General features: G+C 41.9%; 1 protein-coding gene across 1 annotated transcript in view; it reads left to right on the forward strand.

Annotated features, from left to right (window-relative positions):
- Kif14 (kinesin family member 14) overlaps nucleotides 1-21,806 on the forward strand; it is a 74,431-nt gene that overhangs the window by 42,792 nt on the left and 9,833 nt on the right. The window contains exons 20-25 of the mRNA XM_075988109.1: nucleotides 1,592-1,685; nucleotides 2,216-2,345; nucleotides 10,072-10,172; nucleotides 14,606-14,700; nucleotides 17,484-17,708; nucleotides 17,901-18,085. Of these exons, the coding sequence (XP_075844224.1) occupies nucleotides 1,592-1,685; nucleotides 2,216-2,345; nucleotides 10,072-10,172; nucleotides 14,606-14,700; nucleotides 17,484-17,708; nucleotides 17,901-18,085 (830 nt within the window). The remainder of the gene's footprint in view (nucleotides 1-1,591; nucleotides 1,686-2,215; nucleotides 2,346-10,071; nucleotides 10,173-14,605; nucleotides 14,701-17,483; nucleotides 17,709-17,900; nucleotides 18,086-21,806) is intronic.

A 21,806-nucleotide genomic window follows, 5' to 3' on the forward strand; every position in this document is an offset into this window, starting at 1 on the left:
ACTTGACCGCGGAGGTAATTTAGTGATTCAGTATTTGTCCAGCATGTGGGGAGCCCCAGGTTTAATCCCTAGTACCAAATAGATAGAGGATAGATAGATGATAGATAGATAGATAGATAGATAGATAGATAGATAGATAGATAGATAGATAGATAGATAGATAGATAGACAGGGCTTTGTTTTAGGTGCTAGTTTTTTAATGTAAATATATTTGTATGAATGGTTTTTAAATGTTGTTTTTAGAATAGTTGTATCAGCCCTATAGACTGAATGTTTGTGCCCCAACCCCAAATTAATTTATTGAAATTGTAGCCCCAAATGAGGTGTTTTCTATTTCTGTGAAGGATGCCATTGGAATTTTGATAAAGACGTCGCTGAATCTGTAGACTGATTGCTTTAGGCAGTGTAGTTCTTTTAACAATGTTTATTCTTCTAATGCATGAACACTGTCTTTCTATTTATTTATGTCCAGTTTCCTTCATCAAAGTTGCATAGTTGTTTAGTATACAGATCTTTTATTTCTTCGGTGAAATGTATTCTTTAGTATCACATTGCCTTCGGTATTGTAACACGTGTGTGTGTGTGTGTGGTGTGTTTGAGTGTGTGATTAAAGCAAGGCCCCATGCTACACAGGTGTATCTCTGTGGAGCCATACCTCTAGATACCTTTTTAATTTTTGTCTAGAAAATGTAAAAGGGGTGTAGTTCTTTATAAACTAACCTATGGTATATCTTACTTGATGATTTAGAAAAATTACATATTAAAGATATGAGGAAATGTTAGAAATATAATTTGGGGCTGGCGAGATCACTCGGCATGTGAGATCACTTGCTGCCATTTTTGACCTTAGTTGGATCCCAGGACCCACATGGCGAACAGAACTGACTCCCACAATTGTCCTCTGACCTGTACTTGGACATCATGGTGTTTTATGCTCCCCCAATAAATAAAACATAAAGAACCCATTAAATATAAGAGAAAAGGACAATAGGGTATTTTCTCTCCCAGTGTCCCTTTTCTCTGTTTATACCACTCCTCCACATACAAGACAACTCACTTCATGTAAAGACTAGCTTGACTTTTAAGAATTGAAGAAAAGTTGCGTGTTGGGGGCACACACCTTTAATCTCAGGAGGCAGAGGCTCGTGGATCTCTGAGTTTGAGGCCAGCCTGTTCTCAGAGTGCGTTCCAGGACAGCCAAGGCTGTTATACAAGAAACCCTTTCTTGAATAAAAACAAAAAGCAAACAAAAGTCTCGTGATACAGGGTTAATCATTCATTGAATATAATTTTAAATATTATTTTATATGTATGGGTGTTTGGCTTACATGTAAATTTGTACACCTGTTCATGCATATTGCTCATAGAGGCCAGAAGAGAGCGTCAGATCCCCTAGAACCAGAGTTACAGATGGTTGTGAGCAGCCATGTGGGAACTGAACCGGGTCCTCTGCAAGAGCAGCCAGTGCTCTCAACCACTGAGCCATCTCTCCAGCTCCTAATGTCAATGTTTTTATGAAATTATTCTAACTAGTGATGTACGTTAGTGACCAGACATGCATTTTGGTTCTAACTTGTCTGCTTTGTCTTAGTTCAGCCAAACTGGAGCTCCATGAAACTCTCCATGATGATCCAGGAAGCCAACACCATCAGTGACAAACTTAAAAAATACTATGTTTTTGGCAGGTGAGTAGTTTTTACACTTGTTGACCTGTTCCTACTTGATTTTTTTGATGGAAGTTTCTCTGAAGTTTAGATAGTAATCTCTCTAGGAAAGAACAGATGTCAGACTCCCTGAAGCACTGGCTTTAGAAATTCATCTTAAAGAGTTTACTTATTTTTCTTTTAGGTTGAGATTTCATTCCTTTGCATACCATTTTTATTTTGGTTTTGTAGTTCCAGCGGTTGAGTCCCTGGCCTCTTGTCTGCTATGCGTGTACTTTGTCGCTAAGCCACACCACCCTGTCTTTTTTAAAAGCTTTATCTATTTATAATGTGTGTGTGCGCCTGAATGAGTTTGTGTGCTCCATGCGCACACAGTAGCTGTTGGAGACCAGAAGGGGGTGTCAGGGCCCCTGGAACTGGAGTTGCATGTGGTTGTGAACCAGTCAGTGTGGATGCTCGAGACCAGTCTTGGCCTCTGGAAGAGCAGTTCGTGTTCTTTGCTGCTAAGCCATGTTTCAGGCTAAGCATTTTTCCTCTGACTTTTATTTCAGACATGATACATCAGGCAGAGGTCATTCTGATACTTCTGTTCGAGTTCGTAACCTGCAGCTTGGGATCTCAACTTTCTGGAGTCTGGAAAAGTTTGAATCTAAACTTGCAGCAATGAAAGATCTTTATGAGGTTTGTAATATTTAAATCTCTGTAAACTTAAAAAGTTTTAATTTATTTACATGTGTGTGTGTTTTGCCTGCATGAATGTCTGTGTGCATAACATGTGTGCCTAGTACCCCCAGAGGCCAGAAAAGGGTGTTGGGTCTCCTGGGATTGGAGTTACAACTTATTATGAACCACCATGTGGGTTCTGGAAATGGAATCCATGTCCTTTCAAAAAGCAGCCAGTGGTTTTTTTTCTCTTTTTTTCTAAGAAAGGACTAGACAATAAATTTTTAAAACTGTAACAAATGTACCTCTTATCAGTTTTTGAAATATTTTTCTTACATTGTGGGTCATGTTGGGGCCAGTGTTTTCTAAGTACCTTTTTTTTAAAAATTTATTTATTAAGGATTTCTGCCTCCTCCCCACCACCGCCTCCCATTTCCCTCCCCCTCCCCCATCAAGTCCCCCTCCCTCATCAGCTCGAAGAGCAATCAGGGTTCCCTGACCTGTGGGAAGCCCAAGGACCGCCCACCTCCATCCAGGTCTAGTAAGGTGAGCATCCAAACTGCCTAGGCTCCCCCAAAGCTAGTATGTGCAGTAGGATCAAAAACCCACTGCCATTGTTCTTGAGTTCTCAGTAGTCCTCATTGTCCGCTATGTTCAGCTAGTCCGGCTTTATCCCATGCTTTTTCAGACCCAGGCCAGCTGGCCTTGGTGAGTTCCCAATAGAACATCCCCATTGTCTCAGTGTGTGGGTGTACCCCTCGCGGTCCTAAGTTCCTTGCTCGTGCTCCCTCTCCTTCTGCTCCTGATTCGGACCTTGAGATTTCTGTCCAGTGCTCCAATGTGGGTCTCTGTCTCCTTTCATCGCCTGATGAAGGTTAATATTCAGGAGGATGCCTATATGTTTGTCTTTGGATTCACCTTCTTATTTAGCTTCTCTAGGACCGTGAATTATAAGCTCAATGTCCTTTATTTATGGCTAGAAACCAAATATGAGTGAGTACATCCCATGTTCCTCTTTTTGGGTCTGGCTTACCTCACTCAGGATAGTGTTTTCTATTTCCATCCATTTGTATGCAAAATTCAAGAAGTCCTTGTTTTTTACTGCTGAGTAATACTCTAATATGTATATATTCCATACTTTCTTCATCCATTCTTCCATTGAAGGGCATCTAGGTTGTTTTCAGGTTCTGGCTATTACAAATAATGCTGCTATGAACATAGTTGAGCATATACTTTTGTTGTATGATAGGGCCTCTCTTGGGTATATTCCCAAGAGTGGTATTGCTGGGTCCAGGGGTAGGTTGATCCCGAATTTCCTGAGAAACCGCCACACTGCTTTCCAGAGTGGTTGCACAAGTTTGCATTCCCACCAGCAATGGATGAGTGTACCCCTTTCTCCACAACCTCTCCAGCAAAGGCTATCATTGGTGTTTTTTATTTTAGCCATTCTGACAGGTGTAAGATGGTATCTTAAAGTTGTCTTGATTGGCATTTCCCTAATCGCTAAGGAAGTTGAGCATGACCTTAAGTGTCTTTTGGCCATTTGAACTTCTTCTGAAATTATTTTCAGGACTTTTTCCCTTACAGATTTCTGTGCTCCACCTTAATATTCCAAATCCACAAGACAGTGGAAGTGAACCCTGCTCATCACTGGGGAGTGTGAACAGCCATAGCGCTCACACCCCTTCACCAGGTGCTTAGCTTTTACAAGTCCCGGGATTTCCATGATCATAAATATTAGTTATAAAACTTTAAAAAATTGGAACTTTTAAGAAAATACTGAAAACTCTTAATGACAGTAATTTCAGTGTTGTTAATAGCACAATCCTTTTTGGTTGCCTAACTGTGAATAACCCAAACAGTAAAATATAAAGAAAAATATTTAAGATTTTTGTTGATAAGGTTCCATTTGAATAACTTACTGCCATCTTTGACTAAAATTGTTAGTGCTCACATTATGGTGAGATTAAATCTTTCTCTAAAAAGCAGTCAGGGTTCTTAACTGCTGAACCATCTCTTCAGCTCCTCTATATATAAACTTTTTAAAATGCAGCTGGGTGTGGTCATGTATGCCTATGATCCCAGCACTTGAGATTCAGGGGCAGAAAGATCAGGAGTTCCGGGCCTACCTCAAACACATAATGAGTTCAAGGCTGGTGGGTTTCTATGAGACCCAGTCAGACTCTCTGCTCCTCCCAAAATAAAACAAAATATAAGAGTGACACATTCTTGTTAATAAGAGGAACTCCAGTTACTGAAATCCCCAGCAAGAATAGCTCTGAGCGTCTGCTCTCCTTGTGGTGCCAGTGGGGCTTCCCTGGTTTGCCTCAACACAGTTTAAGTGTGGCAGTGATTCAGTGCTGGGTCTGACTTTAAAACTCTGCCTACAAGCTCTGCATTCGGCTGCAGCGAGTCCTGTGGTCTGAAATCATCTCCCTGTGACAATGAATGCATATACAGATTTTCTCATTTTTGTCTTATGAGTGTTTCCAGTTGTTGCTTTCGTTGGTCACAATTAAAAGCATCTTTTGTTATTTTTAACATCCGTTTGCCTTATGTTTTCCAAAATGGTAACAAAATATGGAATTTTTTGTTTGTTTGCTGTACTTTGTTCATCATTACTTGCTACAAGTGTTGCCGCAACTAATGTTAGGAATTTGCTTTGCTTTGTAGCTTAGTAACTAGAAGTTGAGGTTTAACTTTGTTTCTTTATGTAAAGTATCCTTTGACTTCTTTCAGTTTTTCCAGACATGGTCTCATTTGCGCAACCCCACCCAACCCGACTGGCCTGGAATTTTCTGTGTAGACTGATCTAGCTTCAGACTCCAGACTCATGGGCTTCTGCCTCTAGAGAGCTGGGGTTGAAGCCATGTGCCACCAGGCCTGACCAAATTTTTTGTTAAGTGCTATGTATTTTGTTAACTGGTGGGCCTTTTTCTGTTTTTGTTTTTATTCTAATCATTTAATTTTTTTGTCCTGATTATGTGATATTTTTCCTAATGTGTCGCACGCACGTGTGTGCATGCATGTTTGTGTGTGTGTGTGTGCGTGAGTATGTATGTGTGCGCGTGTGTGAGTGTGTGTGTGTGTGTGTGTGTGTGTGTATGTATGTATGTGTGTGTATATAATTACGCATACACAAAGGTGTGTGAGTAGAGACCAGACTTGGCTGTTGGGTGTCTTCTTTGATTGCTTTGCACCTTATATTTGGGAGCAGGGTCTGTCACTGAAGCTGGAGCTCATCTATTCAGCTAAGGTGGCTGATTGCTCCAGGAATCTGCCTGTCTGATTGCTCCAGGAATCTGCCTGTCTGCTTCTCCAGACCCGAGATTAGAGCATACACCAATGCACCCAGTATTGAGTTTGCAAATTCAGGTTCTATGTTTGGTTAGCAAGCATTTACCTGAGCCATTTCCCCACCTCTGTGTGACTTTTATTGGTTTTATTTTGTTATACAGGCTTTTTCTTCTCTGCTTATTTTATTTTGTTTTGAGACAGGACCTCATATAGCACAGATTGGACTTGAATATGCTGTGTAGCTAAAAATGATCTTAAGCTTCTGATCCTCCTGCCTCTGGGTCCACTGCCGCTCTGACTCTATAAGCCATTTTAAATTTGTGCATGAATGCATTTTAATTCAGAGAGTTTACTGAGCCATTGCCAGCCTGCTACATTTTTATTTTAAGGTTTATTTCTTTGATAAAATTTGGGGCTGGAGAAATGGCTTAGGGTTAAGAGGTCATACTATTCTTGCAGAGGACCCAAGTTCTCTTCCCACCCACATGGGGCATCTTACCGCCACCTGCCACTCCAGCTCCAGAGGGATCAACGCCACCCTCCACAGGTCGCTGCACTGCCCCCACACAAGCACAGACATATGTAATTGAAAGTTGTTTTGGTTTTTTGAGACAAAGTCTCTCTAGGAAGCTGGCTGCCCTAAAATGCACAGAAATCCTTCTAGGATTACAGGCGTGAACCATTAGGACTTTTTTTTTTTAAAGAAAAATTATTAGGGTGTTTTGAGGTATGAACTTGAAGTTGTTTTCTTCTACACTGTTATTTATTATCCCTAAAGTAATTATAACATATTAAATTATAGTACTAATATTTGATAAATATCCCATGTTTAAATTATGTGACTACTGGAATTACGTTCTGTAGTGCATAGGTAATGCTCAAAACATCAATGGAAATATTATATAGTAAAGCCCAGAGGGTGTTGTAATAGCTTTATTTTGTGAATTACTTAATCAAAAGCGAAGATAATTAACTCAGTCTGGAAGATAATAAGACAAAGGAAAGCAAGTAAAGGAATCATTGTGAGAAAAAAAGCGGTAACTAATGAATTAGATCTTTGGAGACTTGAAGAGACATGTCATTTTAAGAAAGATGGTATTTACTATAATCTTAGCACTCAGGAACCCAAGGGGTTCAAGGTTCCCTTGGCCACATAGGAAGTACAAAGCTACATCTTCATGTATGAGACCCTGTCTCAAATAATAAAAACAAAAATGGCATTTAAATTACGATAACAAGCTCAGTTAAAAATTATATCACCAACAAAGTTTTGCTATTTTTAGATTTATTTACTTTTATTATATTTATTTGTGTGCATGTAAGAGATATGGTGGATATAAAGGTCAGAGGGCAACTTGGGAGAGCTGATTCTCCCTCTCCACCGTTTGGGTTCTGGGGCTTAAACTTACATCAGTTAGGCTTCTCAGCAAGCGCCTAACGTCTGAGCCACCCCACTGTCCCTATTTATTTATTTATCCATTCATCTGTTTATATTTTTATGTTAGCTTATGAAGTGTGTTTCATTGATGTTTTCACACACATCCATTACTGTGCCTTGTTCTGATTCATCTCTCTGCTCTTCTGTCCCGCAGGGCTCCCAGGGCTGCCCCCATCCTCTAACTCTCTCTTGCTTTTATGTCACGTGTGTGCCATCACCTTTTCTCTTCCTCCTCCCTTCTCGCCGTCCCTATTACACACATGCACACACATGCACGCACACGCACGCACACGCACGCACATGCACGCACATGCACGCACATGCACGCACACGCACGCACACGCACGCACACGCACGCACACGCACGCACACGTCCTTATATACTTTTAAATCTAAGTTCCACATATAATAGGAAACAAATAAATACCATTGTCTTTCTGAATCTGGTTTATTTTGCTTAGCATAATGATTTCCAGTTCCATTCATTGTTCTGCAAATGTTATGACTTCAGTGTTCTTGGCAGTAGTATAAAATTCCATTGTGTATATATACTGCATTTTCCTTATACATTCATCTTTTGATGGACATCTAGGCAGGTTTCCATTTTCTGGTTATTGTAATATTGTAAATATCCTAGCAATGTGCATGGATTTGAAGGATCTCTATGGTATGTTGCCTTAGAGCCCTTCCCATGTATTAAATTTGAGTCTTCTTTTTTTTAAAGATTTACTTATTTATTATGTATGCAGTGTTCTGTCTGCATGTATGACTGCATGCCAGAAGAGGGCACCAGACCTCATTGTAGGTGGTTGTGAGTCACCATGTCATTGCTGGGAATTGAACTCAGGACTTCTGGAAGAGTAGCCAGTGCTGTTAACCTCTGAGCCATCTCTCCATACCCCTAAATTTGAGTCTTCTAGAAAGGAAAAACATTCTAGGAAAAGATAAATTATGAAAGCTGGCTTAATGGAAGGACAGCCAAATAATAATTTTAAAAGTTTGTCAATCAAGTAGATTAAAAAAAACAGTGATTAAAAAAAAAAAAAAGAATAAGCGGGAGCCGGATATGGTAGCTCATACCTGTAATCCCAGCACTCAGGAAGCTGAGGCTATCCATCAGTGGTTCAGGGCTAGCCTGTACTAAATAGAGAACAGTCAGAAATACATGAGAGTGTGTCTCATAAAAACTAAAACAAAACTAAAGAGAAAGACCTGGGAGTGGAAGGAAGGAGAACTAGAGAGGGCTAAAAAGGTGCTGACTCCAGTCAACTTTGTGAGCACACACTTTCAGGGCACCAGGGAGAGATAAGCCCTGCTCTCTGTGAAGGACTGCAGAACCTGTCGCAGTTCATTCCATGATGCTTACAGTAACTAACACAAAGCATGCGAACTGTATGTGGTGGCACATGCATCCCAGCACGGAAGGCTAATATGAACACAGCTAGAAAAATCCTGAGTGAAACCTACCAAACTAAACCTGACCCGAATGACCTTTATTTTAAAAATACTTCTACCATGAGCAAGGAGTGTTTATTTATTCCAGGAAAGCAAAGTGTATTCTTCTTGTTTTTAATGTGTGTGTGTGTGTGTGTGTGTGTGTGTGTTGCCTGTATGCATATGTGTGTACTACATGCATGCCTGGTGCCCTCCAGATTCAGAAGTGGGCATCAGATCTCTTGGAACTGGAACTGTAGATGGTTGTAAGCTACCATGTAGGTGCAGGGAGCCAAGCCCTGGTCCTGTGCAGGAAGAGCAAGTGCTCTTAACCACTGAGCCAACCTTCCAGCCCCAGCGAAGCCTGCAAGGTGGGCTGCTTCTCTCTCCATGGTGGACCTGAGGGTGGTCTTACTTTCTGTCTGTGTTTCTATTTATTAATAATTTATGATTTTACAATAATGAGTGTTTTTAAAACAGCATTGAAGGCATCTGATCACTCACACTTAACCCTTCCTTGCATGTAGCTCAGTGTTGGACTGACTTACTGCTTTCACAGATTCTTCCAAGTTCTTAACTTAGTTTTTACATATGCTGCACCCTCTGAACAAGCTCTATAGTGTGTATCTAGGTAGAATTTTAATTGACATTGCTTAGAAGTGATTTTGTGTATGCACATGTCTGTATGTGTGTGCATGTATGCGTGTAGGTATGTGTTTAGGGGGTTGGAATACAGAACTTCACACAAACTAAACAAGGAATTTATCACCGAGACCTTTCCTCAGTCCAGGATTGCACCTTTACATTGCCATATTATTTTATCTCTCCCTCTGGGTTTTACTGTTAACTGTCTCTTCTAAACTTTATTTTTATTTATATATCTGTGTGCTTTTATGTTATATGTGCACACATGATTATTATTTCTCTCTCTGTGTGTGTGTGTGTGTGTGTGTGTGTGTGTGTGTGTGTGTGTAAGCCAGAGGACAACCTCAGGCACCATCCACTTTCCCCTTTTAGATATGATCCTTCATTGTCCTAGAGCTCACTGTTACAGACTAGGCTGGCCAGCGGTGCACCCCAGAAACCCACCAGTCCAGTTCCCTAGCATTGGGATTACATGTGCACACCCTGCACTTTTTACATGGGTTCTAGGAATCAGTTCGGGTCCTTTGTGTTCTAGATAATAATTCTACTGCCTGAGCCATCTCCCCAGTCCAGGTTACTATTTTTGAGGTATTTAATAATTTTGGTTGTTTCTGTAAGACTTATTTTAAATTCCAGCATCTCATGATTGGGGTTTTTGTTGTTATAGTTAGTTTTTTTTTTTTAGGCTAGCCTTTCAAAATAATGGTTTTTGGGTTAACATATGAAATAATAAGCTTTATAATGACATCTGCTTACTTGTTTTTAATTTTAATTTGTTATTAGTTTAATTTGATCAGTAATGATATTTTTAAGACTAATCAGATAACCCATAATTTGTTAGTTTGTTTTAAAATAATAAAATGATTTAAGCCTTTTTGCTGAATTGTAAACATAACAATTAATGGAAAGAATGCATTTTATTTTTCTTAGAATGATGGTGGTAACAGGGCTGAGGATGTCTTTTGTGATCCTGAAGATGAGTGGGAACCTGACATTACGAGCACGCCAGTTTCTTCCCTTTCTAGAAGAAGGTAAAGCTGCTTATTATTTCTTTCCTTGTTCTGTGTATATGTATGCTTACAGGTATATAAGTTAGAGATTTATATAACACACACACATATATATACATACATATACATACATATATATATATATATATATATATATATATATATATATATATATATATATATATAATTACCTTTAGAGACCTGCTGTTATGATACATCTTTAATGGGGAACCAGAAATACAAGTGACATGTTAGAGATCAAATGACAGTGCATATAGCATTACATTGTTTATTAGTTTGCTATATGAGCAAAAGTGTTCAGTATTTTATTATACTAGTTTTAAAAGCAGCCTAGAATGGTATATGTAGTGTGGAGCGGCGGGGCGCTTCCCTCCACCCGGCTAGCTTTACCCGAAATAATTACACGGAAACTGTATTCTTTTGAACACTGCCTGGCCCATTAGTTCCAGCCTCTTATTGGCTAACTCTCACATCTTGATTAACCCATTTTTAATAATCTGTGTAGCCCCACGAGATGGCTTACCAGGGAAGATCTTAACCTGCGTCTGTCAGGAGTGGGAGAATCATGGCGACTGCCTGACTTGGTTTCTTTCTCCCAGCATTCTGTTCTGTCTACTCCACCTGCCTAATTTTCTGTCCTATTAAAGGGCCAAGGCAGTTTCTTTATTTAACCAATGAAATTAACACAAAACAGAAGTCTCTCCCCCATCAGGTATAAATCTAATTTCCTACATTAAAAAGGAATAGCATTATGGGGCTGCAGAGATGGCTCAGTGGTTAAAAGCATTGACTTATCCTCTGTTGTATCCATAGGACCTGGGTTCGACTCCTTGCACCCACATGGCAGCTCACAACTGTCTATAACTCCAGCTCCAGAGACCCAACATCCTCACACAGACATACATGCAGGAAACTCACTAACTCACATAAAGTGGAAATAAAGAAATCACTTAAAAAAGAGAAAGGAATAGCATTACTTTTAACATCTCAAGAATTTGACATATTTTGATATTTTATTGTAGGTTACATGTTTAAACACAATCGTGTTAGTATGAGCACCACAAAAGAATAGATCAGTGTGCTACAGAACATCTGTACATGACAAGTGTTGTCTAGCAAAGCAGAGCCTAAAACACCCATAGTGGGCAGAAACTTTTCATGGAAAACCTAGTTCTGCTTAGACTCAGATGCCCAGAGTGTGGGAGCAAATAGTATGGAAAGGCCTTGGCCTGGAACATTCAGCCTTTTAATTTTGTTTGTTGTCGTTGTTTATTGAAAACAAATATTTCTGTGATATATTCTGTGTCCCGAGGAGTTTTGGGTAAGTAAGATCCTCCCTGTCCTCACGCACCAGGCACTGGAGAGAGGAGAGGCAGGGTAGACAGAACTGGAGAGAAGAGTGCGTTTTACACAAAGCTGGGATGCAGATTCCAGTGCATCATAGGATTGGTGACTGGTTGTGTGGTTAAGGCGATGTAAAGCTCAGGGTTGCTCCTGGTTTCAAGCTGAGGAAGCAGTGTTCGAGAAGGATGGTAACTTTCCTGTTGGCTGTGATGAGTGAGGTTTTCACAGGACAGTAAGTGTGTGTTTAGTCTGGAGTGTTGGGTGTGTTGGAGTTCCCAGGGTCTGAACATCAGTAGCACTGCCCCAACCAGAGCATTGTCAGCATCAAGAATACTTATGGAGCCTGGTGATGTGGGGCCTCCCTGGGACCTCAGTATGGGGGAAATTGAGTCAAGAGGAGCATGAGTTTGAGGCTACCCTGGGCAAAATAGCAAGATCCTGTCTCTTTTTTTGGAAGGGTAGGGGAGTGATTATCGAGACAGGGTTTCTCTGTTTAGACCAAGCTGGCTTCAAACTCAGAGAGTCCCTTGTCTCTGCCTCCCAATTGCTGGGACTGAAGGTGTGTGCCATCACCGCCCAGCAAGATCCTGTCTTAAACACCAACCAACAAGCTCAGCATGGTAACAGCACTCATGCATGAGGCAGAGACAGGAGGATCTCTGTGAGTTAAAGGCCAGTCTCGTCTAGCAAGTTCCAGGATAGCCAGGGCTATATAAAGAGATCCATCAACAAACAGAACATATATTGAATACTTGATAAGATGTTCTCATGTGGTACCCACCACAGGCCTCTGAAGTAAGTGTGTGACCACCTATTATTATGTCAGTGAAGAAACTGAACCATCACCAGAATTGTTCTGAGTGAAAGATGCAGCACAGGTTCTCCATGCAGACCTTGAGTGCAGAGAGCGTATCTGCATCCTTCAACAGCAGTGTAGTGAAGAGGTCTCGGACCCCAATATCAGAGAGCTGGGCAACAGCTCCAGGCATTAGTTCCTCAAAGAGCAGCTACCATCCCGGCTGCCTCTGAGATCTCTATGATTTCAGCTCAGGAATGATGCTGCCGAGTGTTACGAGGGTAGATGATGTGTGCTCACTCATGGTTGCCTAGACTGTCGCTGAGGTTGAACATATCTGTAAATTAAATCTTAAGTCTGTGGTGTATCTCAGAGATAAAGTCCTCACCTAGCATCGTGAGAGACGCCATCCAGTCTTCAGCGCTGAGAAAAGACTTTCTTACTGTTACAATATAGAGAAGATAGAGCTTCTGATAAACAGGTCGTGATGGCTACAGGTGATTTGACCTAAGGATGAAAGATACTACTGGGCCGGGCCACTAAAGTCACCTAAGGATGGCCCTTGATGGAACTGGATGTATAGAGTAGTAATGACCTCCTCCAAATTACAACCAGACCAACACACTGGAGACGTGTTATGAAACCCTTGGGCTTAGGATGACTAGCTTCTTAACCGTAAAAAGTGGTTAAGTTTTATGAAAACAGTCATTAGTCGGAGAACACTAATGTTTAGTGTACTGAATATTGGTGATTCTTATATCTGCTGAAGTTGGGGTTAATGAGAAACAAACAAGTTTTAAAATGTGACCCCCCCCAACCAAAATTCCTTTTTCTATTTTTCAAGATTTTGAAATTAGGTGTTTTCATTTGGCAAATACTTTTGAGAACTTCTGTAATTTAATGGCATCATATTTTTAAAAATGAGTTGCTCTTAGTCTGAGACCTTGTGCATGAAGAATGTTTATGACAGAATGCAGACTCTGAGAACGCCTGCAGTAATGGAAACGCTGACAGATTGCATACAGCTGCGGTTGCCTCTGCTATACCACAGCTGCTCTAATAAAGCAGCCCGCTCTGGCCACCTGTAAATCACACAGATGGCTGACAGTTAAAAGTCAATTTTTCTATCAGGTTGGATGAAAACCCTTTGAAAGGAATGTGACAAGCATTTCTTAGTTTAAACATTGTTTAACATGACAATGTCGCAAGAATGATACTTTTTCTAGCTTGACTTACTTTTTCTTTTTACCTCTAAGAAAACAAATACTTGGGAACTGCTAGATGAAATATAACCTTCAATTATATTTCTGTGTTTTCATTTATTTTTTAAGAATTCACAGGGGGACTTATATTTGAAACATTTAAGCTTTTATGGGCAGAATACTTCGATTTAATCATCTTTTGGTGAGTCAGCAGTCTAGAAGTGTGGCGAGGAAGACAGCACAGGGTCAGCTGTGTTTAGATGCAGGTCACTGCTCGGGAACTTTCGTTCTCATACTGAGCTAGACATGGAGTTTAGAAAGGTAAAGGGAGACCCTGTGGTTTCCAGGCTGAGGGGACGGCTGTGCAGGAGCAGTGGAGGGCTCACTTCCTCCCGAGGGGATGCTCCCGCAGGCATGCTTTCACAGGGTCCGCTTAGATACTTTTTTCTACCTCGATCGTTTCCCTATTTAAATTTCTCCCCTGGAAAACTCAAGCTGATCCCGGCACATGGCCCAGCCATATTCCTTGCTTTCGCCCCCACACGTCCCAGACAGCAGTCATTCAGCACATCCTGGGTCTTTGCATCCTTTACCACAAGTCTCCCTTGGTCCCATGCTGTGTCTCAGATACTACCCCTGTTTCCCAAGCCTGCCCTCTTGCTTGGATAGCCCATGCTTATCCTTCAAGGTTCCAAGGCCCAGACTACTAAAGCACTCTTCTGCCCTCACAGCACCCACCGAACTATGTGCCAGGCTTCCCTCTGTGGCCAGATGCCAGGTTTCATAGCCACGTTCAGAGCCCAAGTAATTGTGTACTCGGAATAGCCCATTTTGTGAACTATGTTAGGGCAATGCCTGGACATAGGGAAATTCTTGCTCAGAAATGGAAATGAGTCTCTGTTGTAAAGAACACATGTCAAAATATTCCCCACCTCCCCTGAGACAGGTTCTCTCATAGGCCACACTGGCCTCAAAGTCTCCTTCTTATGTCAGCCTTCCGAGTGCTGGGATCATATGTTCCCACAAAGCTGACAGCATTCGTAATGCTCCTGTGGTGTATAGAAACTAATTTTAGGATTATCTTGGTTCAGGAGCAGAAGTTTGATGAAGAACGGGAGGATTTCTGGTTGTTTCCATGACATACAGGTCCATCCGATGCAGAACCTGCGTTCTTCACACTCGTCAGGTACCGCTTTCCTCAAATTGTCCTCGTGAAATCATTTCATTTCTTAGCAGCTGGGTGTCCTTTATGCAATGAAGATGTGAGTTGGATGGCCATTCTGTTTCACAAATTCTGTTCTCTCATTTATTGTAGAGCCTTTTGGTTGAGTGGCTAATTCAGACAAGGGAACGTGTTTTTAGAATGTTATTTCCTTCTGAGCAAAACACCAGAGTGCATATCATACACTGCACTGCATGTGAAGAGGGAATAAAGGGCATGTACGTAGGTGTCTAAATGAGCAAGACCTAAGAGTGCTGCTTGTCTGTGAGCATGTGTTGGATAGGGGAAGAATCAGTTTTGGTTTGTGTGTGTGTGTTTGGGGGCGGGGGAGTTGGGGTTGAACTCAGGGCCTCAAGCACGCTGGACAAACACTGCACCACTGAGCACCTTACTGCATATAAAACCTTATCACAAGTTCCAAGTGATTGGGCTGGAGAGCAGCTCAGCAGTTAAGATCACTTGCTAGCTGTGTGGTGATGGCACATGCCTTTAATTCCAGCGTTTCGGAGGCAGAGGCAGGCAGGCAGGCAGGCAGGAAGGAAGGAAGGAAGGAAGGAAGGAAGATCATTTGCTGCTCTAACAAAGAATTCAGATTCAATTCCTAGCACCCATGCAGTGGCTCACAACCATACTCCATTTCTGGGGATCTAATGCTGTCTTCCAGGTATGCACTTGGTACACAGGCATACATGTAGGTAAAGCACTTATACACATAAAATAATAAAATAAATAATCTAAATGTTTTTAAGTTGGAAAGTTACTATTTAATATATTAGTCTATTTGGTAAAGGCCCTAATAGAATACGAGGAAGAATAAAAAGAACTGTAACTCATCTTCTCCAAAGAAATCAGGTTTGAGTTTTGTTATTTTCTTAAAATTAGCTTGGAGGGATATAATTGTTGTCCTTAGGACTTGTTGATGTTGTTAACCACTGGCTATGTTTGTGTTGTTGTGAGCACGTGCACATGTGTGCATACGTACACACACACACACACACACACACACACGATAGGTACGAGCATGTGCGTGCACACATACAGTGACAACTTATTTATTCAGTAGTACAAGTCGGGTGTTTTATAAAAGTGTTTTTAAGGGAAAGTCAGATACAAGAGTCTTGCTTATTTGAAGTCTTCCAGAGATGGAGCTGGGTGTGGTGGTAGACAGTGTCATCCTGGCAAGCTCTCAGAAGGCTGCAGCAGAAAGGTGACGAGTTCAGTGCCCACCTGGGGCTATTCAGTGAAGCAGTGGGGAGCAGGAGAGGGAGGAGCCGCTCCTTGTACACTTAGTAGGAGCCTAATAGAGGGTTTGCTCTGCCTAGGGCCTGACATTCTCTAGCTTTGGGAATCTAAGGAGCGTCTAACTTCTCAGCTCAAGGACCATAATATATTTTAGCTAGATATTTACAGGTCTAAAATGTTCACATTGAATTACAGAATACATCAGTCTCAGAGAACATCTATAGTTAGCTGTCTTGGGCAACTAACTCTAGTGTCGTGTCATGGACATGCATTCACTGTAGCTGTGGCTTCAGGTTGGGCTTCCGAGACTTCCTTTCCACGGCAAGCTCTCATCTTTGTTCTGGGCATTTAATATTCCCTATTCTCTGCCCTTTTTTTTAGTAATTGACTTCTAGTTCCCTGTGACTAGACCAGAAAACACTGCATTTTAAGTGGGAGTCGTGATGCACTGTTATGGGCTCCACTATAAGGTTCCTGGCTGAAGGCCCGAAGGGGCTCTCTCACCTTTCCGTTTGCTTCTGCTCTGTCACTACTTAGAAAGCGGTGTTTTTTGCAAGCCCATCTCCCAGAAATGTGCACTGTGAGCTGCAGATGGCCCGTTAGCTTTGGCTTGTTCCGACTGTAGTGTACCCTGGGAAGAGCTCTTCTAAACCGCAGGTTCCAGAGGACCACGGTTCAGTTCTCAGCACCTACATGGCAGCTCTCAACTGTCTGGAGCATCAGTTCCGGGGATCTTCTGTCTCCATGAACACTAGATATGAACATGGTACACAGACATACATGCACGCAAAACACTCAGACACATAAAAATAAAAAGAGAAAGGTTTAAGTGCGTAGGTACATGGGATATTTTGATTCTCTAATTACTTATATTAAGGGTGAAGAGCTACAAATCCTGTGGGCTCATACTAGTGAGATGGTGCAGGAGAATTGTCTATATTCTGTCAATCATGTTATAAATAAACGCTGATTGACCAGGCAGGAAATATAGGCGGGAAAACCAGACAGGAAGTAGAAATGATACTAGGAGAACAGGAGAATTCTGGGAAGGAGGAAGTTGATGCCTCCCACTCCTGGCCAGACCACCGAAGCGTAGGATGTGATCTGTCTCACTGAAAAAGGTACTGAGCCACATGGCTAACATAGATCAGAAAAATGGGTTAATCAAGATGTGAGAGTTAGCCAATGAGAGGCTAGAGCTAATGGGCCAATCAACTTATAATTTATGGAGACCTGTGTGTGATTTTCTTTGGGGCTAAACAGTTGTGGGGTACCGGGCGGGACAGAAACCCAAACAAGCAGGCCTGGCCCTTCATGTTATATATAGTGAGAGGTTAATTGGTTCCTACCTGGACCTGCGTTTTCACCTTGGTTTATAGAAATTAGAATTCACTGAAATAAGAATTGCTGCTTTGAACTACTAACCAACAATACTTCAGTAGGCCTGAATTCATGCCTTTGTCCGAAGGTATCATGCTTACACTGACTGTTTTCTGTTTATGCAGGTTTAATAGAAAAATCAAGTGCCATTTACCCAAATTCATCAGAACCTTTTCTTCCTGGAATTTGCAAAGAATTGATTGGTTCGTCAATAGACTTTCTTGGACAGAATTATGATGAAGAAAAATCTATAGCAGATAGCCTGATGAGTAATCTTCTTAAACTTTATAATGGGCTACTTGCCATTTCCAAAGCCCATGAAGAACAGGATGAAGAAAGTCAAAATAACTGTAAGCAGTTCCACTGATTCTACCAACTCCCCTGATGGTGATTCTCTGCCCGTTACTCTTGTGTGGGGATGATTATTTGGTGTATCTGGCCGACATCTCTCGACCCTGTTTAGATGCTTTAATGGTGACTGTATGTGAGTTCTTTTATCTGAGACATTCTTTGCAGTAATTCTTCTTCTTCTTCTTTCCAAGTGTTCTCTTCTGACCGGGCAGCTCAGGCCCTCACCGTCCAGATTGCTTGTGCCTTTGAGCAGCTTGTGGTTTTGTTGAAACACTGGCTGGATGATTCTCCACCTGGAACCAGCTCAGCAAGGCTTGAAGATGAGTTGAGACAAGATATTAAAAAGCTGGGAGGCTATTTACAATTGTTTTTGCAGGTACCTTGATTTTTTTATTTTTGAATAATTTCATGTGTTCTAAAAGTATTTATTGAATTTTCTACCACCTGTATCTTCCCTAAAATTATACCTGAGGATTTCTGGGTATTTCCTGTTTTGGGGTCCTAAGACTGTGGTTTCATTTGGTTTACTGGGCAAAGATTTGGTGTCCTCTGTATCCTAAGTGGTTCGCAGATGTAAAACTACACCGGTTCCGTTCTGTGCTCTACTCATTGTGCGCTACGGGAACCAGGCTGAAAATTTAAAACACACACAGACAGACAGACAGATAGACAGACAGGACCACTGGGACATTCTTGAGTCAAGAATGCCAAGAATGCCCACTTTACTGTGCTCGTGCTCAGGGGCAGCTTATATAGGGCTCTGGCCACGCCCCAGCTCTTGGGATCTTTCAGTTGCAGCCCCTCCAGCCTGTCATCAGGGTCTCATGCTCAGAGCAGCTGCGGGCTGCTCAGAGCAGAGGAAAACAAGTTGCTTACAAGAAATTCAGGGTCTGTTTTTTTTTAAATTTATTTATTAAGGATTTCTGCCTCCTCCCCGCAACCGCCTCCCATTTCCCTCCCCCTCCCCCATCAAGTCCCCCTCCCTCATCTGCTCGAAGAACAATCAGGGTTCCCTGACCTGTGGGAAGCCCAAGGACCGACCACCTCTATCCATGTCATATGTCTTCATATTTACATTTTCCTTGGGCAAATAGTGCTTTCCTGTGCGCTTTTGTTCAATTCCCACTACCAAATGAAAAGTATTTAGTAATGGATTCTGGTAATATGTCATTAATAAAGCTTTTGTTGTTGTTGTCGTTAAAAAAAGAAAAAGAAAAAAGAAATTCAGGGTCTGGTGGTCCACAGTCCCCAACACGCAGATCCTGGTTCATTTCGTCCTCATGACAACCCCAATTGATGCCGCAGTCACCATTTTATAGATGAGGAAGTAGAGGCTTGGGAAATGACTGGCTCAACCAGTGTTATGTAACTACTGGGTCATGGGGGTGGATTTGAATGCACGATGTCCATGTCTTCATGGGTTATGCTCTGCTAGCCTCCAGTTAAGGTCACTGGGTAGAGAGACAGAGTCTTGCTCTGGCTGTGGGCTGGCTTTCTGAATTAGTAATGAACCTGTTGATATCTTGGTGAGAAAAGTAATTTTGTTTCTTGCTTACTTTGTGTCAAGTAACATTGGGCTTGGCCACTAGGAAGAAGCAAGATAAAATCTTGCTTTTTATCTGCTAGTAGGCATAGAGGTTCTTCTGCACACAGAGGCAGGATCCCAACTCCTTTCTATCTTCTCCTCTGCTGTGTCTGAAGTGCAGACCTCGTCATGCTCCATCACAATAGAGCGCCATCTGAGTTGTGTGTGTGTGTGTGTGCAACAGGGGGGCCAGTGGGGACAAGGAAACGCCTTCCTTTCAAGGAAATATCTGTGAGGCATCATATGGTGCTTATATATGTCTGGCCAGAACTTCACCTGTCCAACTTTATCTATAATCAAGAAGTGGATTTTTTATTTTTCTAGGCACCCATGAATCAAGTTAAAAATCAAGGGTGCCTTACAGTAGAAGTAGGGAACTAATGTTGAAGATCTTTACAAGAATGTCTCAAATAGATGAGGGGGAAGAGGAGAAAATACCAAGAGAGGCAAGTTTTACTTTTTAAAATAAATATTTAAACTTCCTAGATTATTTGGTCAAGTTTTATGCAGTGATACCCACGATATTTTTGTAGTGATCCACACTGACATCTTTTTACATTTGGGGAGTGTGAGGGTTCTACACATCAGGGTGCAGTGTGGAAGTCCAGAGCAGCCTGCAGGAGTCAGCTTTTTTTCTGTCGTGTGGGTTCCGGAGACCCAGGTCATAGGACTGATGGCAGCCTCCTTTACCCACAAGCCCACCTGACGTTCCACATTTTGTGGAGTTTTTGCTGTGACAAGTGCTTCCTAGTGGGCTGAGTTAGGGAAATACTTACTATCCCTTGTGGTTTTCCCTCAGAGAACTTTCTTGGTCTCCCTAGCTTGGTTGGGGACCTCTCTTGTTTGTTTTCTGTTAACTCCGAGTAAAGCTACTCATTACGTCTCCCAGTATGCTATTCTGTTGATAAGCATGTGCACTTCAGTGACGGCAGGCTCTCTGTAGGTGTAGGACCCGGAGTGTCTTCACAGGGCCTCATGTGATAGCTAGATGGATGGATATGGTTGTTAAATGAATCCTATACTCACATCAAACGAAGGGTCACTTTGGATGTGTACAACAGGGAAGAGAAGAAGGTAACACAGAGGTGGACTAAAGACAGATGTGGGCAAACTTCAGGTGAAGAAGATCTGGCAACATAGAACCATGAACACAGAAGCCTGGAGTGGTCAGAGACCAAGGCTTTCGGTCAGGAAGAAGGAATACAGCTTAGGAGGGTCTGTGGTAGAAACGAAAGAGAGGCAGTTTAAGGTGTGTGTGTGTGTGTGTGTGTGTGTGTGTGTTAGGTTCAACCCTAATGAAGGAATATAACTCATGTCTGTGGTAGACATGAAAGAGAGGCAACTTTAGAGTAGTTGGGCGGGGAGTGGAATATACCCACAAACCAGAAACTCACTGTTGATATGAAATCCTGTGTTTTCATCTATGCTATATTAATTTGTGTCTTTAGGCAAACTGCTTAGCTTCTTGAGTCTCTCCATTTTCTTACCTGGAAAATAGGAACAGTAATGTATGCCTGGCAGGTTTATTGTGATTATCAAGATTAAATCATGGTACTCTTATTAGAGAGTACCTGAGAGGCAGATCTTTGTGAGTTAGAGGCCAACCTGGTCTACAGAGTGAGTTCAGGACAGCCAGGAATACACAGAAAAACCCTGTCTCAAAACACCAAAAGAGGAAGGAAGGAAGGAAGGAAGGAAGGAAGGAAGGAAGGAAGGAAGGAAGGAAGGAAGGAAGGAAGGAAGGAAGGGAGAGACAAAGAAAAGAAAAATTGATGAGAGAGAGAGAGAGAGAGAGAGAGAGAGAGAGAGAGAGAGAGAGAGAGAGAGAGAGAGAGAATAAATACCTGGTAGAGTTTCTGCTGTGAAATCTCTCTTCATTTTCTGGGAAAAAGGCTTTGAACTTGACTTGAGAGTTTCAACATATATAGACTTATGGGACGTATTCTATACAAGGAATGAAGGCTTGAGACCCAGTGACTGGGAAGTTAAGTTTGGCTCCGGAAGACTCGGGTGAAGCCAGTGCTAGCCAGAACACTTTTGTGCTGAAGCATGGTTTGGCAGTTCTTACTTGTAATGGTGTAATGAGCATCTTCCATGGCAGTGCCACAGTGGGGAGGACCAGAAAGAACCATTCGAGAGGAGGCTCCTGTGCCTCCAAGACTTGTGTACTGAGTGCATATGGGAAGGCTGTTGTTTAAGAGCTGGGGTGTTTTTTTCTTCCTCTTCCTCTCCTTTGCCGTCTCCCCTGAGAAAAGAGTCTGTCTGTTGGGGTGCTAACAGGACAGTTAAAGTTGAGAGGCCAAAGACACACACCATTTTGTTCCTCATTTTGCCGTTTCCTTATCAGTCCTGACTTAGGTTTAACTTCACACTTATTTATGTCTCCCTTCACTGTGTTGTCTTTGAGGGAGGAAGAAGCTGGATCTTGCTCCTGTCACAGCTGCATAGCTTCAGGGCTGCCTGCTTTCAGTCTCTCACCAGCATTTCAGTGATCTTTATATTATGAGTTTTA

The sequence above is a fragment of the Microtus pennsylvanicus genome, chromosome 10, assembly GCF_037038515.1.
Source record: "Microtus pennsylvanicus isolate mMicPen1 chromosome 10, mMicPen1.hap1, whole genome shotgun sequence".
Classification (NCBI taxonomy): domain Eukaryota; kingdom Metazoa; phylum Chordata; class Mammalia; order Rodentia; family Cricetidae; genus Microtus; species Microtus pennsylvanicus.